Below are 24,309 nucleotides of genomic sequence, written 5' to 3'. Positions count from 1 at the left end.
ATACCAGTTTGCTGGTGAGCACATGTGGTGCTTGTTTTTCCATTCTTGAGATAGTAGAGTGGGTTCCAGCTCTATCCAGGAAAATACAAGAGGTGCTGTATCACCATTGTTTCTTAAAGCTGAGTAGTACTCCATGGTATACATATACCACATTTTATTAATCCACTCATGTACTGATGGGCACTTGGGTTGTTTCCACCCCTTTGCAATTGTGAATTGTGCTTGTGTCTTTTTTATAGAGTGTCACTTGATCTTTTGGGTAGATGCCCAGTAGTGGAATGGCTGGATCAAACAGTAGATCTACTTGTATCGCTTTAAGTTATCTCCATATTGCTTTCCACAGAGGTTGAACTAGTTTGCAGTCCCACCAGCAGTGTAGGAGTGTTCCTATCTCTCTGCATCCACGCCAGCATTTATTGTCTAGGGACTTATTTTTTTTTTTTTGAGACAGTCTCGCTTTGTTGCCCAGGCTAGAGTGAGTGCCATGGCGTCAGCCTAGCTCACAGCAACCTCAAACTCCTGGGCTCAAGCAATCCTCCTGCCTCAGCCTCCTGGGTAGCTGGGACTACCGGCATCCACCACCATGCCCAGCTAATATATATATATATATATATATATTTTTAGTTGTCCAGATAATTTCTTTCTATTTTTTTAGTAGAGACAGGGTCTCACTCTTGCTCAGGCTGGTCTTGAATTCCTGAGCTCAAATGATCTGCCTGCCTCGGACTCCCAGAGTGCTAGGATTATAGGTGTGAGCCACCATGTATGGGCCATCAATTGCTTTTGTGCCATTTGAATCAAAGTTATAAGTATGACCATCAGCAAGATAGTGTGCATTATACCCATTAGGTATGAATTTACCTGTCTCCAACTCTTGCTTTTTATTCCAATCTTATAACCTCTTCCTTTTAACTGGGATGATTAGACTATTTACATTTAATGTGACTGTTGATATGCTTGTTTTCAGTATGGCATCTTGTATTTATTTTTTATTTGTATCTCCTCTGTGTCCTATTTTTCTTCTTTTTCTGCCTTCCTTTGGATTGTCTTTCTGTGATTCCATTTGTTTTTATTAATGGTGAAATCAAAATGGTTTTATTGATGTATATATGCAAAACAGAATTTAATGGAGGCCAAAATTTATTGAATTGTGAATACTATATCAATAGAATAAATTTTTAAAATTATGTTGACAAAAACAAATCAAAATGCTGGGGTGAGAGGAAAAAGTAGCAATTGGAAAACTGATGACTAGGGAGGTTGAAAGATTACCAATCCTGACAGAGGCTTGCTGGTTAAATGGAGAAGTTACAACAATAATGTTTGAGTTAAAGATCTGTGAATTTGCAGCCTCTTGAAGGTTCTGGTTACTAGCCATGAAATCAACAGATTGGGCACAGAACAGCATCAGAGAAAGATAATTGTTGACAGTGAAAACTTGTGAGAGGCCTTTTATTTTCATTGAATGAAAACAAGAGTGAGGAATAGAACCCAGTATTTCAATAATCATATGCCAGTCACTGTTATAAGACTATTTGATTCTTTTTGAAATGTTGGCATGCCCATTTTTTCTTTTTCTTTTAGTTTCACAGATCCCCTATGACACATTTCAAGCTGGTGGTGTTACATAATTTTTTATGTCACTTGATCTATTCCCTAGTTTAGATATTTACAGGGCTATGACTAAAACCCAGGTCTAATTAGCTTGTGGTGTGGTGAATTTATTTTACCTTACCATGAAATTCTAAATTTCTCAACCTAAATCTGTCAAAATCTGACAAATTTATATGTATGATTCTATTTCATTTCCATTATTGGCTTATTAGCTATAACTCTTTATTGTATTTTTTAGTGGTTGCTATAGGGATGATAGCATATATCTTTAACTTACAATAGTCAACCTTCAAATACAATTATGTAATTTTATATATAAAAATCTTACAATAGTATGCTGTCATTTCTTCACTCCTAGGCTTTGTGCTTTTGTTATCAAACATATTACTTCTACATATAAGCCCCATAATATGTTTTTATTATTTTTGCTTTAAGCAGTCAAGTATCTTTAAAGAAATTTAAATCATAAGAATAAAAGCTCTTATTTATCCATGAAGTTAAAATTCCCAATGTTCTTCATTCCTTCGTGTAGATTCAAATTTCCATCTAGTATCATTTTCCTTCTTTTTTTTTTTTAATTTCAATAGATTCATTTTTCTTCTCCTTGAATCACTTCCTTTTTTTTTTTTTTTGAGACAGAGTCTTACTCTGTTGCCCCAGTAACATGCAGTGACGTTATCATAACTCACTGCAACCTCAAACTCCTGGGCTCAAGCCACCCTCCTGCCTCTGCCTGTACTGAGTAGCTGGGGGACTACAGGCACACGCCACCACCCCTGGCTAATTTTGTCTATTTTTGGTAGAGACATGGATCTTGCTCTTGCTCAGGCTGATCTGAGACTCCTGACCTCAAACGATCCTCCCGCCTCAGCTTCCCAGAGTGCTAGGATTACAGGCATAAGCCACCACGCCCAGCTGAAGCACTTCTTTTAACCTTTCTTATAGTATATGTCTGTTGATGATCTATCTTAAAAAGTCATTGTTTTGCCTTCATTTTTAAAAGATATTTTTGCTACATATAATACTCTAGGTTGATGGCTTTTCCTTTCAAAGAGGAATAAAGGCACTCCAGTCTTGGGTAGGTTTCTCACCCCCGGCACTGAACAGTACTTAGGTGAATACTCTTTTGGGACCCTGTGCAGATCAGACATTCTGTGTGGTTCTCTCCTCTTCCATACTCCACCCTGCAAACTCTAGCTGCATGCCACACCCCCGGGACACCCAGTAAGGTCTCTTCAGGTCGGGGAGACAGCTGACTCTATGTGGGGACCACTTCCTGGAAACTTTCTCCAATCAGTGAAAGGGACAGTCATAGGCCGCATATATTCCCATATCCCGGAGAGCACTGTCCTTCATTGACTGATATCAAATGTCTTGAAAACAGTTGTTTCATATATTTTGCCAGGGTTTTTTTGTTGTTGTTTGCTTTTTTGTTTTTGCTTTTGAGACAGAGTCTCACTTTGTTGCCCAGGCTAGAGTGAGTGCCATGGCCATCAGCCTAGCTCACAGCAACCTCAAACTCCTGGGCTCAAGCAATCCTGCTGCCTCAGCCTCCCGAGTATCTGGAACTACAGGCATGTGGCACCATGCCCAGCTAATTTTTTCTATATATATTTTAGTTGGCCAATTAATTGCTTTCTATTTATAGTAGAGACGGGGTCTGGCTCTTGCTCAGGCTGGTTTCGAACTCCTGACCTCGAGCAATCCGCCCGCCTCAGCCTCCCAGAGTGCTAGGATTACAGGCGTGAGACACCGTGCCTGGCCTTGCCAGTTTTTTAGTTGTTTCAGAGAGTAGAGTAAATTAGTCCTTCTTACTCCATGTTGGGCAGAAGTCGTCTATATGGGCTTTAATTGGTCTGTAAATGGGCAAGCCCTGTTACTTAGCACTCTCTCTGGCTTGGAAGGTCACGAGAAAACTACTGGAGCTATGGGGAAAAAAGAGAGTTCTTGGAAAGAGATCCAGATTGAAAGTCACTTTATCTATCTGTAAAATTTGAGAGTTGACCGCTATTAACATCAATAGCCTTTTTTGGTGTAAGTTCTCCGATTCAATAGTGTTTCCTCAATTTCAGAGTGGCGTTATGTGTAGAAGGAAACTCTTAGTTGAAGTTTGGGACCAGTGTCCCAGGTCTTGCCTTTCTGCTTATTGCTGTATTTCCCAGGTAGCTATATTGCTGTCATAATCTCTACTTCAGAAATAAAAGTGTGGATAAACATGCAGTACAAGTTCTGGCCTCGTGCCTCCATCACAATTCAGCTACCTTTCCTAAGGTGAGATATTAATGATGTATTTTGTAACAATTTATAAAGCAGTCACCTCCCCTCTTCACAACTGAAAGCGTTAAGGGGAGGTAGGAAGTTTGAAAGTGTATACTTCTTGGTTCCTTATTGACAGTGTCAAATTGACAAGCTGACATCTGTCATTAGTGGTTGCATGGAAAGAAGCTACTGGTCTCACAACAATTTCCGGAAAGAGAACTCCAGAGTGTCATTTTTCTGGTGTATGCTTATTTAATATTTCCATCTATGCTGCAAGAACCATCTGCCTTTTGCATCCAGGGAATTAGAAAACTTTTCCTAGAATAAATGGGTGACAAACCACTTTGTGATCTTTTTTTCTCCCTCATCTGCTCCCCTACCCTTGTCATTTTTCTGTCAAACAGGGGAAGGTGGCTAGCAGTGAAAGTCTAGAGCAGGCCGTGTGTGTTTGGAGGTGTGTGTGCCCAAGGGAAAGCCAGGAGCTTTGCATTTGTGTGGGTGGGATGGGAATGGGAGCAGATGGGTATTTTGATAATTCACATAAAATCTGCTCTTCCTGATCTCCAGCTGGTGGAGCCACCTCCTTCTCCCCTAGTACACCTTTTATACATTACGCACACTGCTCAGACCCCCAGGATATACTTGATGCTAAGGGGGGGAGGGGGAATACTGGCATCAAAATGTGCTTGTGAATGGCAGCCGCCATTCCAGCAGATCTGCGAGTGCCCGGGCTGAGGCAGAGGTGTTGAGGAAAGCTCTGTTAACAGATGAGGAGAGCCACTCCCTTGTCTAGAAACAAATGCCTCCATGAATAGGACTCTTATACTTTTCTTTTTTTCACCAAATCCTGCCTCTGTTTCCATTTGCATTTCCATAAATGACCTCATTCTTCTTCTTTTTTTTTTTTTTTTTTGAGACAGTCTCTCGCTTTGTTGTCCAGGCTAGAGTGAGTGCTGTGGCGTCAGCCTAGCTCACAGCAACCTCAAACTCCTGGGCTCAAGCAATCCTCCTGCCTCAGTCTCCCAAGTAGCTGGGATTACAGGCATGTGCCACCATGCCCAGCTAATTTTTTGTATATATATATATATGTATATATATATTTAGTTGGTCAATTAGTTTCTTTCTATTTTTAGTAGAGGCAGGGTCTCGCTCAGGCTGGTTTTGAACTCCTGACCTTGAGGGATCCACCCACCTCGGCCTCCCAGAGTGCTAGGATTACAGGAGTGAGCCACCACCCCAGCCTGCATTTCCATGAATGACCTCATTCTGAGTTTTTAGAATCTTCCTTGCTTCACACATTAAAGCTCACAGCCCCATAACTGGGTGGAGCAAGCAAGTGGAAAGGTGGCATTGTTTTCTCTTTTAGCACAGCATCAACTAGTATAAAAGATCTCTTTTGATCGCAAGTGACTTAAATATGTAAACATTTGGGCTTGTAGTGATTTGTGCCTTTTCAGCTAAGCAGGATGTTAACACAGAAAGTAAAAATCGAGACAGCATCTTCTGACAGCCAGTTTAGGGACCACAGACTTGGAAAGGCCTTTGGCAATCAAAACACCCCTTCTTGCCAACCCAGAGCTTTGGATCAATCCCCACTCCTCACAGTTTCCTTGGAGTACCACATAGCCCAATACTCACCCTCGATGTTGCATTTGGCAAATAATCTCTTTCCCGGGCCAAGTTAACAATACCATGAGCTAGCCAAACAGTTCCTACATACACCTGAGTTGTACAGGTGTGGCATCAGTGCGTTTCAAATTTCAAAAGCCTAAAACTTGGCTTAATTCCTAATAGGCCTCTGACCTCCCTCCTTCTTTTTCTTCCTTCCTTCCCACCCTCCCTCTCTCCTTCTCTTTCTCTCTCTCTTTCTTTTCTCCTTTTTACATGTTTTTCAAGATAATTGTTTGCAGAAAGAAAACCAGCTGACTCACAAGCCTATGGCCTTCATTTGACCGAAAACAAGACTGGATAACAAATAATCGTTAGTGAGACCTCTCATGCTTATGTTAGTTAGCTCGGGTCAGTAGCCAGGGAGTGACCTACCACTCCAGTTGCTTAAGGAAAGCAGTTCCTTCTGGGGCACATTCAATTCAAGGATTTTGTTGAGACTTGTAACCAAGGTTCCTGTAGTGACAGCCATCAAAGATATTAGCACCTGTCCACCTGGTGCTGAAAGGAGTATGGCAGCATGCCTGACCCTCTCAGAAGTTACCAGACGATAACAAGTCCACTGTCGTTATTTTCCATTTTTCACTTTCTTTTATTTGACAAATACATCACAAGTATTTAGGCTGGAGAGAATCGTTATATAGAAAGCCTCTTTGATTTTCCTTTGCTTAAAGAGATCTTCAAGGAAAAGAATGACGAACATGGAGGGTTTTAAATAACCAACAGATGATTGTTTTGAGATAGTTTTAAAATCCGGCGATAGGACAGTGTTAGCCACATACAAATGGAGAGCAGGAGAGTTTTATCCAACTGAATGCTTGAACAAGGGTTGCCTTGTACCTACGTTCCTCCACGCACTAGTCTAAGTTGGAAACTGACGTGATGATAAAAAGTAAACCTCTGTTTTGGGAAGTTTTAATTCTTGATCTCAGTCTCCTCAGCCCCATGCTTTCTTTTGATCTATCTTTTATTTTATATAATGAGACATCTTGGGTTTGACGTCAGTTAAAGTGTGCCATTTCACAAAATACCACGACGGCTGCACTTTCGAGGAGTAGCATTTTCAGGTCCCACATACACTCAGCCTTGACAGAAGGCTTAGTTAAAAATGGCTAAAGGCGCCTACGAAGAAAGAAAAATCAGCACAGGACTAGCACTTCCCCCTTCGAAACTAGGTTCAGCTCTGAGAAGCAACCGTTATGTGAATGAGAGGCATGAAGAAGCTAACCAGAGGCTGGAGGATTCTATGATGGAATGACTGAGTTAGTCTCCTTAAAATAAGTTTACAACTTGAGTCTCACTAGTTGGATGCCTTGCAGGTCCTAAGCATGTACATTATAAATACACTCACTGTGCTTGGTTTTCATTCATGACTTACTTTGTTTAACTGTAACTCCATCAGACAGCGGTGGGGAATGGACCCTGCAATTTACCCACCTATCTGTTGCTTTGTAACCTGCTGTACAGAAAAGTTGTGGGGGTGGGGTGGGGTAGAAAATCCTCTAATTAGAAATACAGGCCGGGCGCAGTGGCTCATGCCTGTGGGAGGCACTTTGGGAGGCCCAGGTGGGAGGATTGCTTGAGGTTAGGGGTTCAAGACCAGCCTAAGCCAGAGGGAGAACTTGTCTCTACCAAAAATAGAAAAAATTGGACAGATATAGTAGTGCTTGCCTGTGGTCCCAGCTACTTGGGAGGCTGAGGCAGGAGGATCCCTTGAGCCCAGAAGTTCGAGGTTGCTGTGAGCTAAGCTAAAGCCATGGCACTCAAGCTTAGGCAACAGAGCAAGGCTCTGTCTCAAAAAAAAAAAAAAGAAAGAAAAAGAAATACAAACTTGTTTCATAGAAGGAACACAAAGCAACAGCAGAGGTGAGTGCTAACAAGTGACTTTTCTCTGGCTGTTCAGAACAGGTAGGGTATTGTGTTCCATACTGGTTGATCCAGTCCTTTGGTTTCACGGTTTTCTGCTCCTTAGGCCAGAATCCTGGCCGGCATTTTTCAGAAGTTGTAATTATTACACACTGTGCCTGTGGGGCACGAAGGACCAAAGAAGCTTCCAGGTTGGAAATTGTGGGTTCGGAAACAGCAAGCCATTGGGTTCAGCTTTTACATTTATACCATCAACCTGCAACTCATCAATTCTTTCTTTAAAAAATACAGAAATTAATCGAGTGACCTCCTTCTGTGTTCCTATCAAAATTTTAAAACAACAATAACAACTTGACTGCACCCTTCACCCAGAAGGAACTTTGCACATGAAAGACATAAAATGTTTTGTAGAGCAGAACATTCTTTGAAAGCTCTGAGTAGAAGAAAGCACTTGCTTAAAGAACTTAATTGATAGAAACCAGCAGCTTGGACAGGGTTGCCTGAGTTCAAAGGCACCGCTTTTAATCCCAAACCATTTTAATTTTACTTAACTTTTATTTCTTTCTGGGTGACTAAACTGCAAACTTCTATTAATCTACTGCCAAGTAATTTTTCTTAAGAAGGCAGATACTTTACAAGAGCCATAGCCAGGAGACGGCTGTCAGGAATGCTGGTAGTACAGTTTTGTGTAGATAAAAACAGAAGCACGGGAAAGTAGGTCATTCTGCTTTATATGTGGAACAGATTCCGTCTCTGGCAAGTTTTCTCTGATTGAAAACAATAAGGGACTAGTACTTCTTTAAGTTTGGAAATGGAATGCCTCTGGCAATACATGATCTTGGAGAGTGGAGGCTAATGTTTTCATAGTTGGGATTGCATGTTAGTAGAACAGCCAAAATGTCAACTGTTGCAAGGAGCGTCGGCCAATTCACACATATGCAGCTGGAGAGAAAGCTCAGCTTCGGGAGATGACATTTAACATTCGGGGAATGAACAGGAAGAATGCAGAAACAGTCGACTGCAGCCAAGAAATGAGTGCTTGTTGGAAGCACCACTTTAGCAAAATTGTTCTTCCTTTTATTGCTGGTACAAGAGACTTGTAATGTTGCAGTCAGACTTTCACACTATGCGATTTTTTTTTTTCTTTTTGGCCCATTTGAGAGTTAAAGAACTCACAAAAATGACTACGTCTGATACTTTCAGCAGAAGTGATTTCTTAAAAACAGCAAATGGTGAAATGGGCCAACTTGGGCTGGTTTATCTTCATAAAATGAATGGCCAGGATCACAACATATTTGATCAGCTTGACCATCCCAATTACTAAAACAGATAAGTACTGCAGCCATGGTTTTTCCTTGACAGTTATTCTCTGGGGGAAAAAATAGATTTATTGAGTTGATTATGTTCCTTTTTGTGACTCTTAGTCCTTTAACAGTCTTGCAAATAACTATTTACCCGTACCGTTCTGGCCATTCTTTATTTTTGATGGACCAGAATATTAGTTTTGATTGGCTTTAATAGCGTAGACCAGGATAGTAAGAAAAAACATCTAATCTGGTATACTTAATGTAGTACAGACATTGTTTAGTGTACTATCCTTTAAGGCTGACACTATTGAACGTGGAACATTCATTGGAAATCAACTGGCAAACAAACTGTCTTAAAATGGCATAATCATGAGCTGCTCAAGAAAATGTACCACCCTACCCCCATTCAAAAATACAGAAATCACAGAACACACATCCTATCAACAGCACAACAAATGTTGATGAGGATGTGGAGAAATCGGAACCCTTGGGCACAGTTGGTGGGAATGTAAAATTGTCCAGCCACTTTGGAAAGCATTTTCATAGTTCCTCAGAAAATTGAAAAAAAAAGAATTACCATGTGATTCAGTCATTTTATTTCTGGGTATTTACCCAAAAGAATTGAAAGCAGAATCTCAAAGAGATATTTGCACACCCTCGTTCATAGCAGCGTTATTTACAATAGCCAAAAGGTGGAATCAACCCAAGTGATCATGAATAAACAAAATGGATTGGATAAATAAAATGTGGTAAATATATACAGTGGAATACTATTCAGCCTTATAAAGGAAGAAAATTCTAACACATGCTACCACATGGATGAAACTTTAAAGACATTATGGTAATAAGCCAGTCACAAAAGGAAAAATACTGTATTATTCCACTGACATGAGGTACCTAGAGTAGTCAGACTCCGACAGAAAGTAGAATGTTGGTTGCCAGGGGGATGGGAAGATGATGAAGTTCTGGAAATGGATGGTGGTGATAGTTGCACCACCAACTATCACCACCAACATTCACATTGTGATGTGAATGTACTTAATGCCACTAAACGGTACACTTAATAATGGTTAAACTAGTACATTTTATGTTATGTATATTTTATCACATAATAAAAAATAAATAAAATATTAGACCAGGAAGGGACATTAAAAAAAAAAGAAGAAGTACAGAGCTGGGTAATGGACATGTGGTGCTGCCCGCAGTGGACTTATATTCTGTCATTGCTTCCTGCCTTCCCTGGAGGCCAGAGAAGCTCTTTTCATGTGTTTTAAATTAACTCACCCACACTTTCTGTGCCCCTTGTCTGAGAAAGAATTCATCGCTCCTCTGTCCTCCCCCTCCCCTCCCACCCTCCACACGCCCTCCCCTTGGTTGTAGGGTTCAGCCTGAGGTACACAGGACTCCTTGGTAGAGAAGCACTGATCTCACAGGTGTTCATGTGAAATGCTCAGGTTGAATCTGTGAACAAGATGTCTTTTATCACCTCAGTAGAAGAATTGTGGAAAGGAAAATTAAAGCACACACAGGGCAATAATAGAGAACTCTAGAACTGTAAGCTGATGTTTGCCTTAAACTGCACCAAATTATAATGATGACCTATAGAAGCAAGAGACAGGTAAATGCTTACCAGGGAAAGGAGTTTTAATTTAAGAGGAATCTATTAAAACTTCAGTTTGCTTTCAGGAAGTCTTACTGGTAAGAAGAATTGCTCCTGGAAAAATGTGGCTTTGCGGGATTCATGATAGCCTTGGTCCAGGTTAGGTTGTGATTTTCCCCCCATTTCTGAACAAATTACCCAGACTAAGAAATAATTGAATGGTTTCCTTATCCATCACCAACCTGGATTTCAGGATTTAAGCCACCCCAGATTTGGGGAGAAGTGGTACATTGGACAATTAGACATTCTACTGGCTTTGTCCCACCTGTGAGATTTCTCTAGATATGCTTTAATATCCCACATTGAACAGAGATGGGAGATTTGTGTTCTTTACGTTGGAGCTGTGGCAAACAGTATGCCTTCCTCAACTGAGCGGATGAGACCCCCATGGTCATACCCACCAAGAAAAGTAGAATGCAGTTTTACTGCAAGAAATATCCTTGAACTAAATCTCCTTTCCCTATTCTCCCAAGCTTCCGCAGGTTCACTCGATCCAACAGTGTGACGACAGCAGTACAGGCTGACCTGGACTTCCATGATAACCTGGAAAATTCCATGGAATCTATAGAGGACAATTCGTGCCCTGGCCCAATGGCCAGACAGTTCTCCCGGGACGTCAGCACCTCCACGGTCAGCATTCAGGGCTCAGGAAACCATTACCATGCCTGCGCAGCCGACGATGACTTTGACACCGATTTTGACCCCTCTATTCTGCCTCCTCCGGACCCCTGGATTGACTCTATCACAGAAGACCCTCTGGAGGCCGTGCAGAGGTCGGTGTGCCATCGGGACGGCCACTGGTTCCTGAAGCTTCTCCAGGCAGAGCGAGACCGCATGGAAGGGTGGTGCCAGCAGATGGAGAGGGAAGAACGGGAAAACAACCTGCCGGAAGACAGTAAGTAAAGCCGCCGCGGGCATCCGCACACCCTTCACTGGGGCCTGGGGTGACTTTGCGTTTGCAGAATGTGTGCTTTTCTTCTCTGCCAGCTTCGCTTGCATGTCCTTGGCTGTTCACACTCCAAACCAGAACATGTGCAACAGCTGGGCAATTCCAGCCACGTCCACAAGCTCCTGCGCTGCACAGCAACGAGCAAACCACTGGGCAGGGCCTGCACCGTCCTTAGCTCTAGATCCGTGACCTAGAAAATAGCAAGCTCCCGTGGACATGGTTTCATGTCTCTACCCGGGACCCTCCTCCCCAAGACGACCCTGCAGTGTTGCTGATTCTCAGGGGATTAGAAACAATTCCAAATAGTTTCAAGGTCCACAGGTATATGTGTTTTGAGCATGTGTAATCTTTACAATTTAATCACTCTCCATCACATACAGTATTAACACAAGGCTCATGCCGTATGAGCCAGTAGAAACCCATGCCTACTTGCATTCTGAAGCCTGTTCACCATGCTTTTAGGGAAGCAAACCTTCAGCCACGAAGTAATGAACACAAATTCCAATGGAATGGGTTAAAAGAAATCATAAAATAAATGATGAATAAGTAAAATAAATAGTGGACACCATGTTTTGAACACTAGTATTTCCAAATTTGGCCTTTTCATAACAATTCCTATTAACGATTGACAAAGAAAAATTATCAGAGTACCTCAGTTCTGAGGCACATTTTAGACATTTTCAACAATTCTGAAGTTGGGATATAGTTTATAATCAGTGCATATTTTAATGTTGTGTGTTTATTTTCTTCTGAAAAACTATTATTAAATTAATGGTGGATTGTCTCGCTGATGATATCTTCGAATCAAGGAAATTTAGTGGTAGGCAGTAAATCTTCGTTTTTGCGTGGCAACCATCTAGAAAAGTATTGTCGTGATGTAGCTTTTTAGGTTTCTTTTTTAAATTATCTTTTACTTTTCTAACATGAACATTTAAAAACATGCACAAAAATAGAGAGTTTAATATAATGATTCCCATGTGCTCATCACCCAGTCCAACAATTGCCTGAGTCTTATTTTCCTCCATTTGTTGTCATTTTGGCCAGAGTTTTTATTTGTTTGTTTTAGTTTTGTTTCTTTTTGAGACAAGGTCTTGCTCCATTGCTAGACTGCAGTGGCATCATCATAGCTCACTGTAGCCTCAAACTTCTGGGCTCAAGTGATCCTCCTGCCTCAGCCTCCTGAGTAGCTGGGAGTACAAGTGCCCACCACCACGCCCAGCTAAATTTTCTATTTTCCATAGAGATGAGGTCTTGTTATGTTACCCCGGCTGGTTTCTAAGTCCTGGCCTCAAGCAATCCTCCCAGATCCTCAGCCTCCCAAAGTGCTGGGATTACAGGCATGAGCCACTGTGCCCAGCCAAGAATATGTTTAATAAAATCCAAAGCATCAAGTCACTTCCCTTATGTAGGTCACATCATAAAGGACATTTTTTTTTACATAACTACACATTATCATCCCTAACAAAAATAACAATAATTTCTTAATAATTAGATCTAGCACCTACTGTGAATCATGTTAAATAGATTTACTAAAGGCACTAAACTAGTTGTGTCAAGGGGCAGTAAGTTGTTCCCTAAGGGAATTATTTTTTATGAAAATGGAATCTGGAGAAACAGAGGCAGCAGGTTGCGGGATGTCCCCGCCGTGTCCAGTCCCTCGCTCACAGCCCTCGTCTGCTCCTCCCACTCGAACCCGTCAAACGACTCCCTAGCATACTGCTTGCCTTTGTGAGCAAATTAGGGAATTCCTATGTGGGTTTCCTTCTACTGTCATATTATAAGTGCAAACAATGTGGCAGTGGGAAAACAAATCACCTTGACATTTGTCCCTACCTGTTAGGACCCCTGTAGCCTCCTGGAGTGTTGATCCGCAGGCAGAATTGGCTTTTTGACAGGTCACCAAGGCACCAGCTGGCAGCAATGGGTGGGCCCAGGGGCAGGTTTCAGTAAGACAGAGTCTTAGTTGTGTCGTCTTATTCTCCTTTCTCCTTGTAGGCAAATCCCAAATTTATTAGATTTTTCTATGAAAAATACCAGCATCTAAGGAACAATGGCATCTAGTGCCGCTGCTCAACAGGACAAGCTATCTTTCTGTCCCCATTCACTCAAGTCATTAATTCGGGACTCCTTCTAGCTTCCAGGATGGCTTTCAGTAGGTCTCTGGGAAGCTCCTCAGCTGATGTTTTCTTTAGTTGGCCTTCCAACCCGAGAGTAGATCTACTTCTCCCAACCCAACTTTATGATGATGCATGAGGATAGTAATTGTGTAAAGACTCAGGAAAATCTTCCTTGAGATTATATCAATGAAAACAAGTCAGTGTCTTCTAACCTACTTGCCAGAAAACCAGATTCTTATCATGTGTTTAGGATGAAAATGAAACAAATTTGTATTTTGAAATGTACACAATGGGTAAAGTCCCAAAATAATGAGCATGAAGGAATGGCCAATCTATTTACTGTTCCAGGCCGAATTTATTGATCAGGCTAAACTGAGTGTGCCTCCCTGGGGCTTCTGTAGTTCTCTGTACAACTGTCTATCAGGAGCTTCCACCATTATTTTATAATAGTCTGTATATCCCTGTATAGTCTGTATATCCGCCATTGAAGAGTAAGCTTTCTAAAGACAAAAACCATTCTTATCTTATTCATCTCTACATCTCCAGACCCTCTGACACATATTAATAGTAGGGGATCTATTTGAGTCCTCAAAACATTTTGGAAACTGTTTTAAAAACGTATTTTAGGCCGGGCGCGGTAGCTCATGCCTGTAATCTTAGTTCTCTGGGAGGCTGAGGTGGGCGGATTGCTCGAGGTCAGGAGTTCGAAACCAGCCTGAGCAAGAGCGAGACCCCATCTCTACTATAAATAGAAAAGAAATTAATTGGCCAACTAATATATATATGTACATATATATATTAGTTGGCCAATTAATATATAGATATATATTCTATATATATCTATATATATAGAAAAAATTAGCCGGGCATGCTGGCACATGCCTGTAGTCTCAGCTACTCGGGAGGCTGAGGCAGGAGGATTGCTTGCACCCAGGAGTTTAAGGTTGAGGCTGAGGCAGGAGGATTGCTTGCACCCAGGAGTTTAAGGTTGCTGTGAGCTAGGCTGACGCCAGGGCACTCACTCTAGCCTGGGCAACAAAGCAAGACTCTGTCTCAAAAATAAATAAATAAATAAATAAAAACATATTTTATTTAGCAAAACCTTTATTCCTAATTAGCAAAAAAACAAAAAACAAAAAACAAAAAACTCAATAAGTAATGTCTTTGGCTTTTCAGACTGCTATAACAAAATACTCTGGACTAGGTTATTTATTTATTTATTAATAGAGACAGGATCTCACTCTGCTACCGAGGTTGGAGTGCAGTGGTGTCATCATAGCTCTTTATAACTTCAAACTCCTGGGTTCAAATGATGCACCTCAGCCTCTGGAGTAGCTGGGGCTTCAGGTGCATGCCACCACCCCTAGCTAATTGTTTTTTCTTTCTGCTTTTTGTAGACACAGAGTCTGGCTGTGTTGCCTAGGCTGGTCTCGAACTCCTGGCCTCAAGTGATCCTCCTACCTTGGCCTTTCAAAGTGCTGGGATTAGGCCTGAGCCACTGCTTCTAGCCTAGGCTGAGGAATTTATAAACAATAGAAATTTTTTGCTCACAGTTCTAGAATTGGGAGAGTCCAAGATCAATGCACCAGCAGATTTGATGTCTAGTGAGGGCTCACTCTGCTTCAAAGGTCCTGCCTTCTTTTTTATTTTTATTTTTTGAGACAGAGTCTCACTCTGTTGCCTGGTCTAGAGTGCTGTGGCATCAGCCTAGCTCACAGCAACCTCAAACTCCTGGGCTCAAGCAAGCCTACTTTGTCAGCCTTCCAAGTAGCTGGGACTACAGGCATGCGCCACAATGCCTGGCTAATTTTTTCTGTATATTTTTAGTTGTTCAGCTAATTTCTTTCTATTTTTAGTAGAGACAGGGTCTCGCTCTTGCTCAGGCTGGTCTTGAACTCCTGAGCTCAAATGATCCACCTGCCCTGGCCTCCCAGAGTGCTAGGATTTCAGGCATGAGCCACAGCACCCGGCCCGAAGGTGCTGCCTTCTTTCTGCATCTTCACATTGTGGAAGGGGCGAACAAGCTCCCTCAGGCCTGTTTTATAAGAGCAGGAATCCTTTTCATGAGGGCTCTGCCCCTCTGCCCTAATCACCTCCTACAGGTCCCACCTCTTAATATTGTCATATTGGTGATTAGGTTTCAACATATGAATTTTAGGGGGCAAAAATATTCAGATCATGGCAAATAACTAGCAGCAATTGTTGCCAAAAGCTGGAAGCAGCGTTCCCTTGTGAGATGATGAACTCTTCTGATCAGGGGAAGGATTTGGCAGAGAGCTGGGCACCGGCCACCGCAGTGGTGGAAAGGCCTTCTGTGTTGGTAACGTGGACCTGCCACCCTTCGGCCGGATGTGGCCTTCTAGGTCCTTACGTGCTGAACCCAAATTTAACAGAACAAATTCTTTTATTAAAGGGGGTGCAGCAGAGAAAGCTGAAGCTTTTCTTGCCCCCTTTGATGCTCAATAAAGAGCAATGTTGAAATCAGAAAGCTGCAGGTTCCCCACCCCTGGCAGATGAACCTTGTGTGTCCTCATTCTTAAGACACAGCTCCAGTCCACAAACACTTGAAGAATTTATTTTTTCATTCTTTGAGGGACAGAAAACAGGAGCTTCAAACTGCTAGGATTCCAAGATTCTAAACAAACTCTGTGCCCAGGGCAAGAGTCACCAATTTCAAATTGAGCAAACCCAAATCAGTGAGAATCCGCCATAAGGCGGTAGCAACCCTCCACAGTGAGAAGGGAGACTGTAAGCGCATGAAAGAACATTCATCTTGTCCTCACAAAACCCCTGACAATGGGCTAGAGACTTTGACAGGTGCTGTTTTATTTGCCCTCCAAACAGCTCCCTGGCAGTATCTTGTCCAAGGTCACAGAACACAGAAGTGTCTGATAGAACAGATAGAACATGAATAACATTTGACAAGATAATGATACTTTGTGTTGCGTGGCACTGACCTCCTTCAAGCTCTCCATACGTGTCTGTCCCTGATCCCTTGGCAACCACGGTTCTCCTCTGATAACTGCGCCTGGAGTTGCAGAGGGCCTTTGTTTTACTCATTCTCTGATTTAACCTTTTCTTTTTTATAAGAGGGGTGCTAAGGAGGAGAGGCCAATCCTGTTTGGCGGGCATAGCCAAATTCCAAGTAACCAGGTTTTGTTTGTTTTTAATTTGTGTAGACCAGAAAAATAGCTTTGATAAATGGGTCAAGCACATATACATCTATCCTTTGGCCAAGCCACTTTATGTGTTCTTTGGGTCCTATGGAAGGAAGGCCTCTCTTCAGGGCACATAACCAAGGTGGCTCCTTAACAAAACCCTCCCTGGAGCGTGGAAAGATAAATAGCTAAGAGTGAGAGAAAGGAAGGTACTAAGCATACTTAATTTATTCCGTGGGGTACCAGAATTATCCCAATTAAAAAATATTTTTAAATGTTTGGGGATATACAGAATGCCTCCAAATTATACACTAAAAAATGGTTAAAATGGCAAATCTTATGTATGTTTTACCACATTTGAAATGCCCACCCCAAAAGCCTGCAGCAGCTCTAGGTAGGCAGAACAACCATGCTGTCATCTCACTTGTGTAAGAACCTAAGGTATTCTCTTAAATGTCTTCCTGAATTCAAAATGCAGTGTGCCTATGGAAAAAAAAAAAAAAAAATTGGGGCCAGGCGCTGTGGCTCACGCCTGTAATCCTAGCTCTTGGGAGGCCGAGGCGGGCGGATTGCTCAAGGTCAGGAGTTCAAAACCAGCCTGAGCAAGAGCGAGACCCCGTCTCTACTATAAATAGAAAGAAATTAATTGGCCAACTGATATATATATAAAAAAAATTAGCCGGGCATGGTGGCGCATGCCTGTAGTCCCAGCTACTCGGGAGGCTGAGGCAGAAGGATCACTCGAGCCCAGGAGTTTGAGGTTGCTGTGAGCTAGGCTGATGCCACGGCACTCACTCTAGCCTGTGCAACAAAGCGAGACTCTGTCTCAAAAAAAAAAAAAAAAAAAAAAATTGGAAAAAAAACCCTATTTGTTCAATGGGAATTTGAGTTGCAGACTTTGGGTATGGGGTACTTGTAATCATCATCTTTCCTCATTAGAGAGTTGAAAAAGAAAGAATCCATCTAATTTTAAATAATTACTCACTTATCAATGATTTTATGATTCTATTATCCTAACTCTGACAGCTGCTTCCTAGGGATATTGTTTTTGCTGTGTGCGGGGCTGGTAACCGCATTCCTGGTTTACCTGAAACTGACTCAATGCGTATGACAAAGGGCAGAATGAAAACAAGCACTTAGAGTAGCCCAGGACCCCCACGCAATCTATCTTTTGAAAAGTATTAACTGAATATTCTTTGAGTGTGTGGAGCGAATATTTTCCCCATAAAAGCAAAGCAGAGCAAAGACTTTATAGTTCTCAGTTTAAACCTTCAACCCTTACAGTTGACAGTGCTTTTTTGGCTGGATGATAAAATAACGAAATGGCAGTGAGCGGGGTTTCCTCCAAGCCAGGGCAGCTGACAGAATGCTTGTCCCCCAGCACTTGCAGTAAAATGATACAAGCTTTCCTCAGACAATGAAGCCCTTGTGTGAAACAGCTGTCTCAGGGAGATGGCTCAGTGCTATGTGACAGTGGCTTGCATGTTACATAGATACGCCTGGTATTATCTAACCCGGAGTGAAATGACCAGATGGAACTGAATGCCTCTAACTAGGAATGCAGTCTACCACTTGGGGGGGGGGAGGGGACATCCGCTCGGGTTTCAATGGCCCTAGGATGAAATACCAGTGATTGTACTTCAAAATCTATCTTTGCCTTCTGAATTGGGGACAACTTATATGTGGAATTTCCAGGCTTCATCTGAAACGGACTGATAAACCAAAAGCGTGTGCAGGAGGCAGATTAGCTCTTGCACTTTAATTTTGCCTGGTGATAGCATCCAAGTGAGTGAAACTCGGCCCGCCGGCCTCCAGAAGGCTGGTGAGCCTTGGCAGTGAGCGTGGGGCTGGTAATGCAACCTGCAATGGGCTCTGCCTGGTTTCAGGTTTTGTTACGGAAGCAACGCACAGTCGTTACTGTGGCCGGCTATCGGTGCCATCACGGGGCTGCATCTGCCCGGGGCTCTGCTGTGTCTGCAGCCTGTGAGGCAGTGGGTGGCGGACAAAGCCCCCTCTGTGAGTTCCCCAAGCACCTGCCTCCCGCCCATGTGCGCTGCTAAGCTGGGAGCAGTGGGTGCGTCCTAGCCTCGCCCCTCCTGTTTTATTCTCATCTTACTCAAAGTGAACCTTCAAAAGAGCTGTCCCCGCCCCTGCGCCACACACACACAGACACACTGGCATAGTCTTTTTGTATAAGCTCCGGACAACCTGAAATTAGCAACCACAGAGGAAGTGGCAGCAATGAAAGGGAAACCGTGTGTAACGTGCCTTGGGTTTGACCTTTGAGAACACTCCATTCACTTTGCTTTGCACAGTGCTGGTGCCAGAAGGGGATTAGCATCCCTTTGGGGGTGTGATTTTTGGGGGTGGTGTTGCCAGGCATTGGGGGTGGTGTCGCCAGGCATGGGGGGTGGTGTCACCAGGCATGGGGGGTGGTGTCGCCAGGCAAAGTGATGTGGTGAAGTGGAGGCAGAAGCAGACCTGGAAACAGATCTGTCCCTAGGCCAGTGGCGTCTCCATCATTGCAGAGACTGCAGAGAGAAGGACTGACTCACACAGTACGACCTCCAATCATTTCCTCCAACGATAACTATTTCTGTGGAATATAAATGCAATGGACTTCAAACATAGCATACAGCCCTTTCTTTTAGATTACTTAAATACCATCGCTTCTCAGCCTTTTGGCAAAGATCAAGTGTAGATTACCTAAATACAAAATACAAACCAATTTCAACTCATTCAACTTTCAAAGACTCAAAGCTGTCTTTATTTGTGTGGCGCACGAGGTTACCATTTCATGGCGGGTGTAAGTTGAGGTATGGATCCAGAGAAGAACCATCTATTACGACTGAGACACCTGCAGGAGTCTGGGCTAGAAAACAAAAATGTCAGATTAGCTGAGTTTTTGAAATTTTGCTCTTTAAAAACAAAATAATGTTTCTTCCCAGAACCCTGTGGAAGCTTTGGTTTCAGTCTTTGGGAAACTTTCTACTGAGAATCCCATTCTTTTTTTTTTTTTTTTTTGAGACAGAGTCTCGCTTTGTTGCCCAGGCTAGAGTGAGTGCCGTGGCGTCAGCCTTGCTCACAGCAACCTCAAACTCCTGGGCTCAAGCAATCCTGCTGCCTCAGCCTCCCAAGTAGCTGGGACTACAGGCATGTGCCACTATGCCCAGCTAATTTTTTCTATATATATATATTAGTTGGCCAATTAATTTCTTTCTATTTATAGTAGAGATGGGGTCTCGCTCTTGCTCAGGCTGGTTTCGAACTCCTGACCTCGAGCAATCCGCCCGCCTTGGCCTCCCAGAGTGCTAGGATTACAGGCGTGAGCCACCGCGCCCAGCCGAGAATCCCATTCTTTATTAATCAATAAAGCCACCAAGTTTCAGCTCCTTAAAAAAAAAAAAAAGAAAAAGAAAAAAAAAAGCAAAAAGGTCACTTGTTAAATGCAGAACAGCCACTGGTGGCTGGGACTGAAACAGACCCATGTTTTCTACAGACACGTTTTGTTGACAGCCGCTCTGGATCACAAGTGTGTCTGAGAGGCAGCTGCTGAGCAGTAAGTTGGGGAAATTCTTAGTGTCATGAGGACACAAGATAATCTGGGATACAAATTGATAGTAAAATGGTCACAGCAGTTAAGAAAATTAACATATCTATTATATCATCTCACAAGATTAGTTTTTTTGTGACAAGAGCAGCTAAAATGTACTTATTTAACAAAAAACCCTAATATAATTTTATTGGCTGTAGTCCTTGTGTTGTACATTGCATCTCCAAACTTGGTCATCCTGCGTGTCTGCTACCGTGTACCTTTTACCTTCATCTCCCCATTTCTTCCCCCTAGTGACCACTGTTTTATTCTCTCTGTCTCTGTGTATTTGATCCCTCCCTTTTTAGATTCTACATACAAGTGAGATCATGCAATAGTTTTTCTTTCTGTGTCTGGCTTATTTCACTTAGCACAATGTCCTCCAGATTCATCCATGTTGTGGCAAATGGCAGGACATCCTTTCCTAAGGCTACACAATATCCCAATATGTATGCACACACACACACACACACACACACACACGACATTTTTTTATCCATTGATGAATACTTAGGTTGGGCCGGGCGCGGTGGCTCACGCCTGTAATCCTAGCACTCTGGGAGGCCGAGGCGGGCGGATTACTCAAGGTCAGGAGTTCAAAACCAGCCTGAGCAAGAGCGAGACCCCGTCTCTACTATAAAAATAGAAAGAAATTAATTGGCCAACTAATATATATAATATAAAAAAATCAGCCGGGCATGGTGGCTAGCGCCTGTAGTCCCAGCTACTCGGGAGGCTGAGGCAGGAGGATCGCTTGAGCCCAGGAGTTTGAGGTTGCTGTGAGCTAGGCTGACGCCACGGCACTCACTCTATCCTAGGCAAGAAAGCGAGACTGTCTCCAAAAAAAAAAAAAAAAAAAAAAAAAAATACTTAGGTTGTTCCATATCTTAGCTATGGTGAATAATGCTGCAGTGATCATGGGGGTGCAGGTATCTTTACAAGGTGGTGATTTCATTTGGGTTTTTTTTTTTGGTGATTTTTGTTTGGGTATATACCCAGAGGAGGGATTGCTTGGTCGTATGGTAGTTCTATTTTTAATTTCTTTAGAAACCTCCATACTGTTGTCCATAATGCCTGTACCAATCTACATTCCCACCAACAATGTGCTAGGGTTTCTCCACATCCTCACCAACATTTGTTATCTCTTGTCTTTTTAATAATAGCCATCTTAACAGGTGTGGGATGATATCCCATAGAGGTTTTAATTTGCATTTCCATGATGATTAGTGATATTAAGAACCTTTTCATATATCTGTTGGCCATTTTTATGTCTTCTTTGAAGACATGTCTGTTCAGATCTTTTGCCCATTTTTTATTTGGGTTATTTTTTATTTGGGTTATTTGGGTCTTTTGCCCATATTTTATTTGGGTTATTTGGGTTATTTTCAATAGCAAAAAAATTGCTATTGAGTTGTAAGAGTTCTTTATAAATTTGGGGTATTAACTTCTTATCAGATATGTGATGTGCATATACTTTTCCGAGTTCATAGATTGCCTTTTCATTTTGTTGATTGTTTTCTTTGCTGTTCAAAAGCTTTTTAGTCTGGTGTAGTCTCATTTATTTAGTTTTGCTTTTGTAACCTAAAAGTTTATGATATGCTATCCAAAATACCATTGCCAAGGTCAATGTCAAGAAATTTTTGCTCTATGTTCTCTTCTGGGAGTTTTAGGGGTTCAGGCCTTACATTTAGAGCTTTTATCCATTTTGAGTCGATTTTTGTGTACGGTATAAGATAAAGGTCCAATTTAATTCTTTTGCAGGTGGAACTGTAGTTTTCCTAACACCATTTATTGAAGAGACTGTCCCATTGTGTCCTCTTAGTGCCCTTGTTGAAAATTATTATAGTTGACCACATATGATTTTTTAAAATTTCTTTCTCCTTCTTTACCCCAAAAGTCCACAACATTAAAAAAAAAAAAAGAAGAAGAAGCCAGGTGAGTAAAAAGAAGTCAAAACTTGAGTAAAAGAAAATTTAACTCACCCACAAACACATTCAGCTTATCCCAGATGGCTTGGTTCTCCAGCCTGCCCACTACAACTAATGCATAAATGGCAATGCAAGAGGAATAATAGCCCAGCTAAGACTCTATCAGCTAATTAGTCAACACTCTAACTTAAAAAGCCATGCTAAACATGAAAAAATCTGAAAGAATCAGAATGCTTTAAGAACTAGAATGTTGCCATTAATTTATTTTTCTGGTGGGCATAGAGTTTATAGATGACTCAGTTCATTTCAGAACTTATTTCTTCAATGGCTACCAGAGGTCACACGGGGACAATCCATGCTATCAAAGAGCTCACAGTCTGGTTTGAAACCAGACATATAAAGAGAACATGCTGGAAAGAATGAGGAAAAGGCAGGGACAGCTATGTGTTGGAATTTCAGGAGCAGTGAGAAGGGAGAGGTGAAAGGAGGTAAGACTTTCTGGGGGAGGCACACCGGAGCTCAATCAGGAGGAGGAGGAGGAGGCCTTTGCTAGGTACCAGGTAGGATGGGGGGAGTGTAAGGCAACAAGGAGGCTTCGTGTTTGGAGTGAGCAAAGACACTGAGGAGGGAAACAGCTTGGGGATTTGGGAGCAGCGAGAAGGCAGGACCTCCCCCGCCCCAGGAAAGGGGATCTGGGCGTATGTCAAGAATGGTGGGGAGCCCAGAAGAAGTTTTAAGCTGGGAATTACATGAGATAATCATACCCTCTAATTCCCTTAATAAAACCAACCCTCCAAGATTGGCAAGGGAGGGAGACTATTCCCACTGTGGATGGGGTGAGTGAACCTTACAGCCCTAATTGTGATCAACTAGGGGATCCTGAGGCGAGCACGGATCTGGGGAGACAGGAAGTGTTGAGCTAGTGGTTAGGTAAGGCACTCTGAAGTGTAAGGGACCAGTGTCTGGTGGAGTTACAAATTTGAGAAACATGAGCATATTTTTAAAAAATAGTTGAAACCAGAAGAATGGATGAAATCACTCAAGGGGAATAGGGAAGTGGATAGAGAAATTGAATTGAATGTTGTGTTGGATTGAATTTTGTGTTCAACATTTATGAGGTGGAATGAGGAAAGTCCACCTTAAAGGACAGAGAAGCATGACTGAGCCAGAGAGTGTGTTATGGTGACAACCCAGGCAGCTGGGGTTCCCTGTGCCACATGCAGAGTCCAGGCAGGGACAGGTGTAAAGAGCCAGGCTGCAGGGACGGGAGACCCAGGGGAGCTGAGGAAGTGAGAGTGCAAAGGCATTCCTTCTACCCTTCAGAGATCAGGAGTTTACAGGGAACATATTAGTTTGCAAGGACGGCCGAAACAAAGCACCACAAACCAGGTGGCTTAAACAACAGAAATTTATTTTCTCAGTTTTGGAGGCTGGAAGTCTGAGGTCGAGGTGTCAGTTTCTCCTGAGGCCTCTTTCTTTGGCTTGCAGACAGCCACCTTCTTCCTGGCTCTTCACTCGGTCTCCTGTGTGTGGTCGAGTCCTCATGTCTGATTCTCACAAAGACACCAGTCATAGGGCCCATGCTGCTGACCTCAGTTTAATTTCAGCATATTTTTAAGAACCTTTCTCCAAATAGAGTCCCATTCTGAGGTACTGGGGTTAGGACTTCAACATGTGAGTCTCAGGAGAACACCATTCAGCCAATAATGGGAGGAGAGGAATTTGACGTTAGCTGGAGGGGACTGGGAGGTTGGGGAGGATTTCCCCCCCTTAGAGTGGGAGAGACTTGAGGATGCTTTGGGGCATCTTGGGCAATGCACTTGCAGAGGGGCAAAGAGTGCAGAGAGAGGGACTGCCCCACACAGCAAGGTCACAGAGTAGAAGGAGGGAACCAGGCCAAGGACACAGGTAGATAGGAAGAGTGGACTTAGAAAAGTCATTAGAGTGGGGGCAGCTGGATAGGTTTAGGGGACTGTGTTTGAGGCGAGTGTTAGGAGCGACAGAATATTGAGAATATTTGTCTTAGGCTGGGAAGCCTGAGATCAAGGCACCAGCAGGTTCAGTATCTGGTGAAGGCCACTCTCTGCTTCCAAGATGGCACCTCATTGCTGTGTCCTCCGGAGGGAGGGACGATGGGAAAGGGGACACTCACTCCCTTCAACCTTGAGCCCGTATGTAAGGCACTAACCCC

The 24,309-nt window shown here is 42.7% G+C and overlaps 1 protein-coding gene across 23 annotated transcripts in view; it reads left to right on the top strand.

The window, feature by feature from the left end:
- Nucleotides 1-24,309, top strand: part of DLGAP1 (DLG associated protein 1) — an 882,341-nt gene that overhangs the window by 832,404 nt on the left and 25,628 nt on the right. For all 23 annotated transcript variants that reach the window (XM_075993630.1, XM_012745939.3, XM_075993623.1 and 20 more), the window contains one exon: nucleotides 10,848-11,269. In XM_075993630.1, the coding sequence (XP_075849745.1) occupies nucleotides 10,848-11,269 (422 nt within the window). The remainder of the gene's footprint in view (nucleotides 1-10,847; nucleotides 11,270-24,309) is intronic.

Source organism: Microcebus murinus, chromosome 17 (assembly GCF_040939455.1).
Source record: "Microcebus murinus isolate Inina chromosome 17, M.murinus_Inina_mat1.0, whole genome shotgun sequence".
Lineage (NCBI taxonomy): Eukaryota > Metazoa > Chordata > Mammalia > Primates > Cheirogaleidae > Microcebus > Microcebus murinus.
This window is presented reverse-complemented; position numbering and strand designations above follow the sequence as displayed.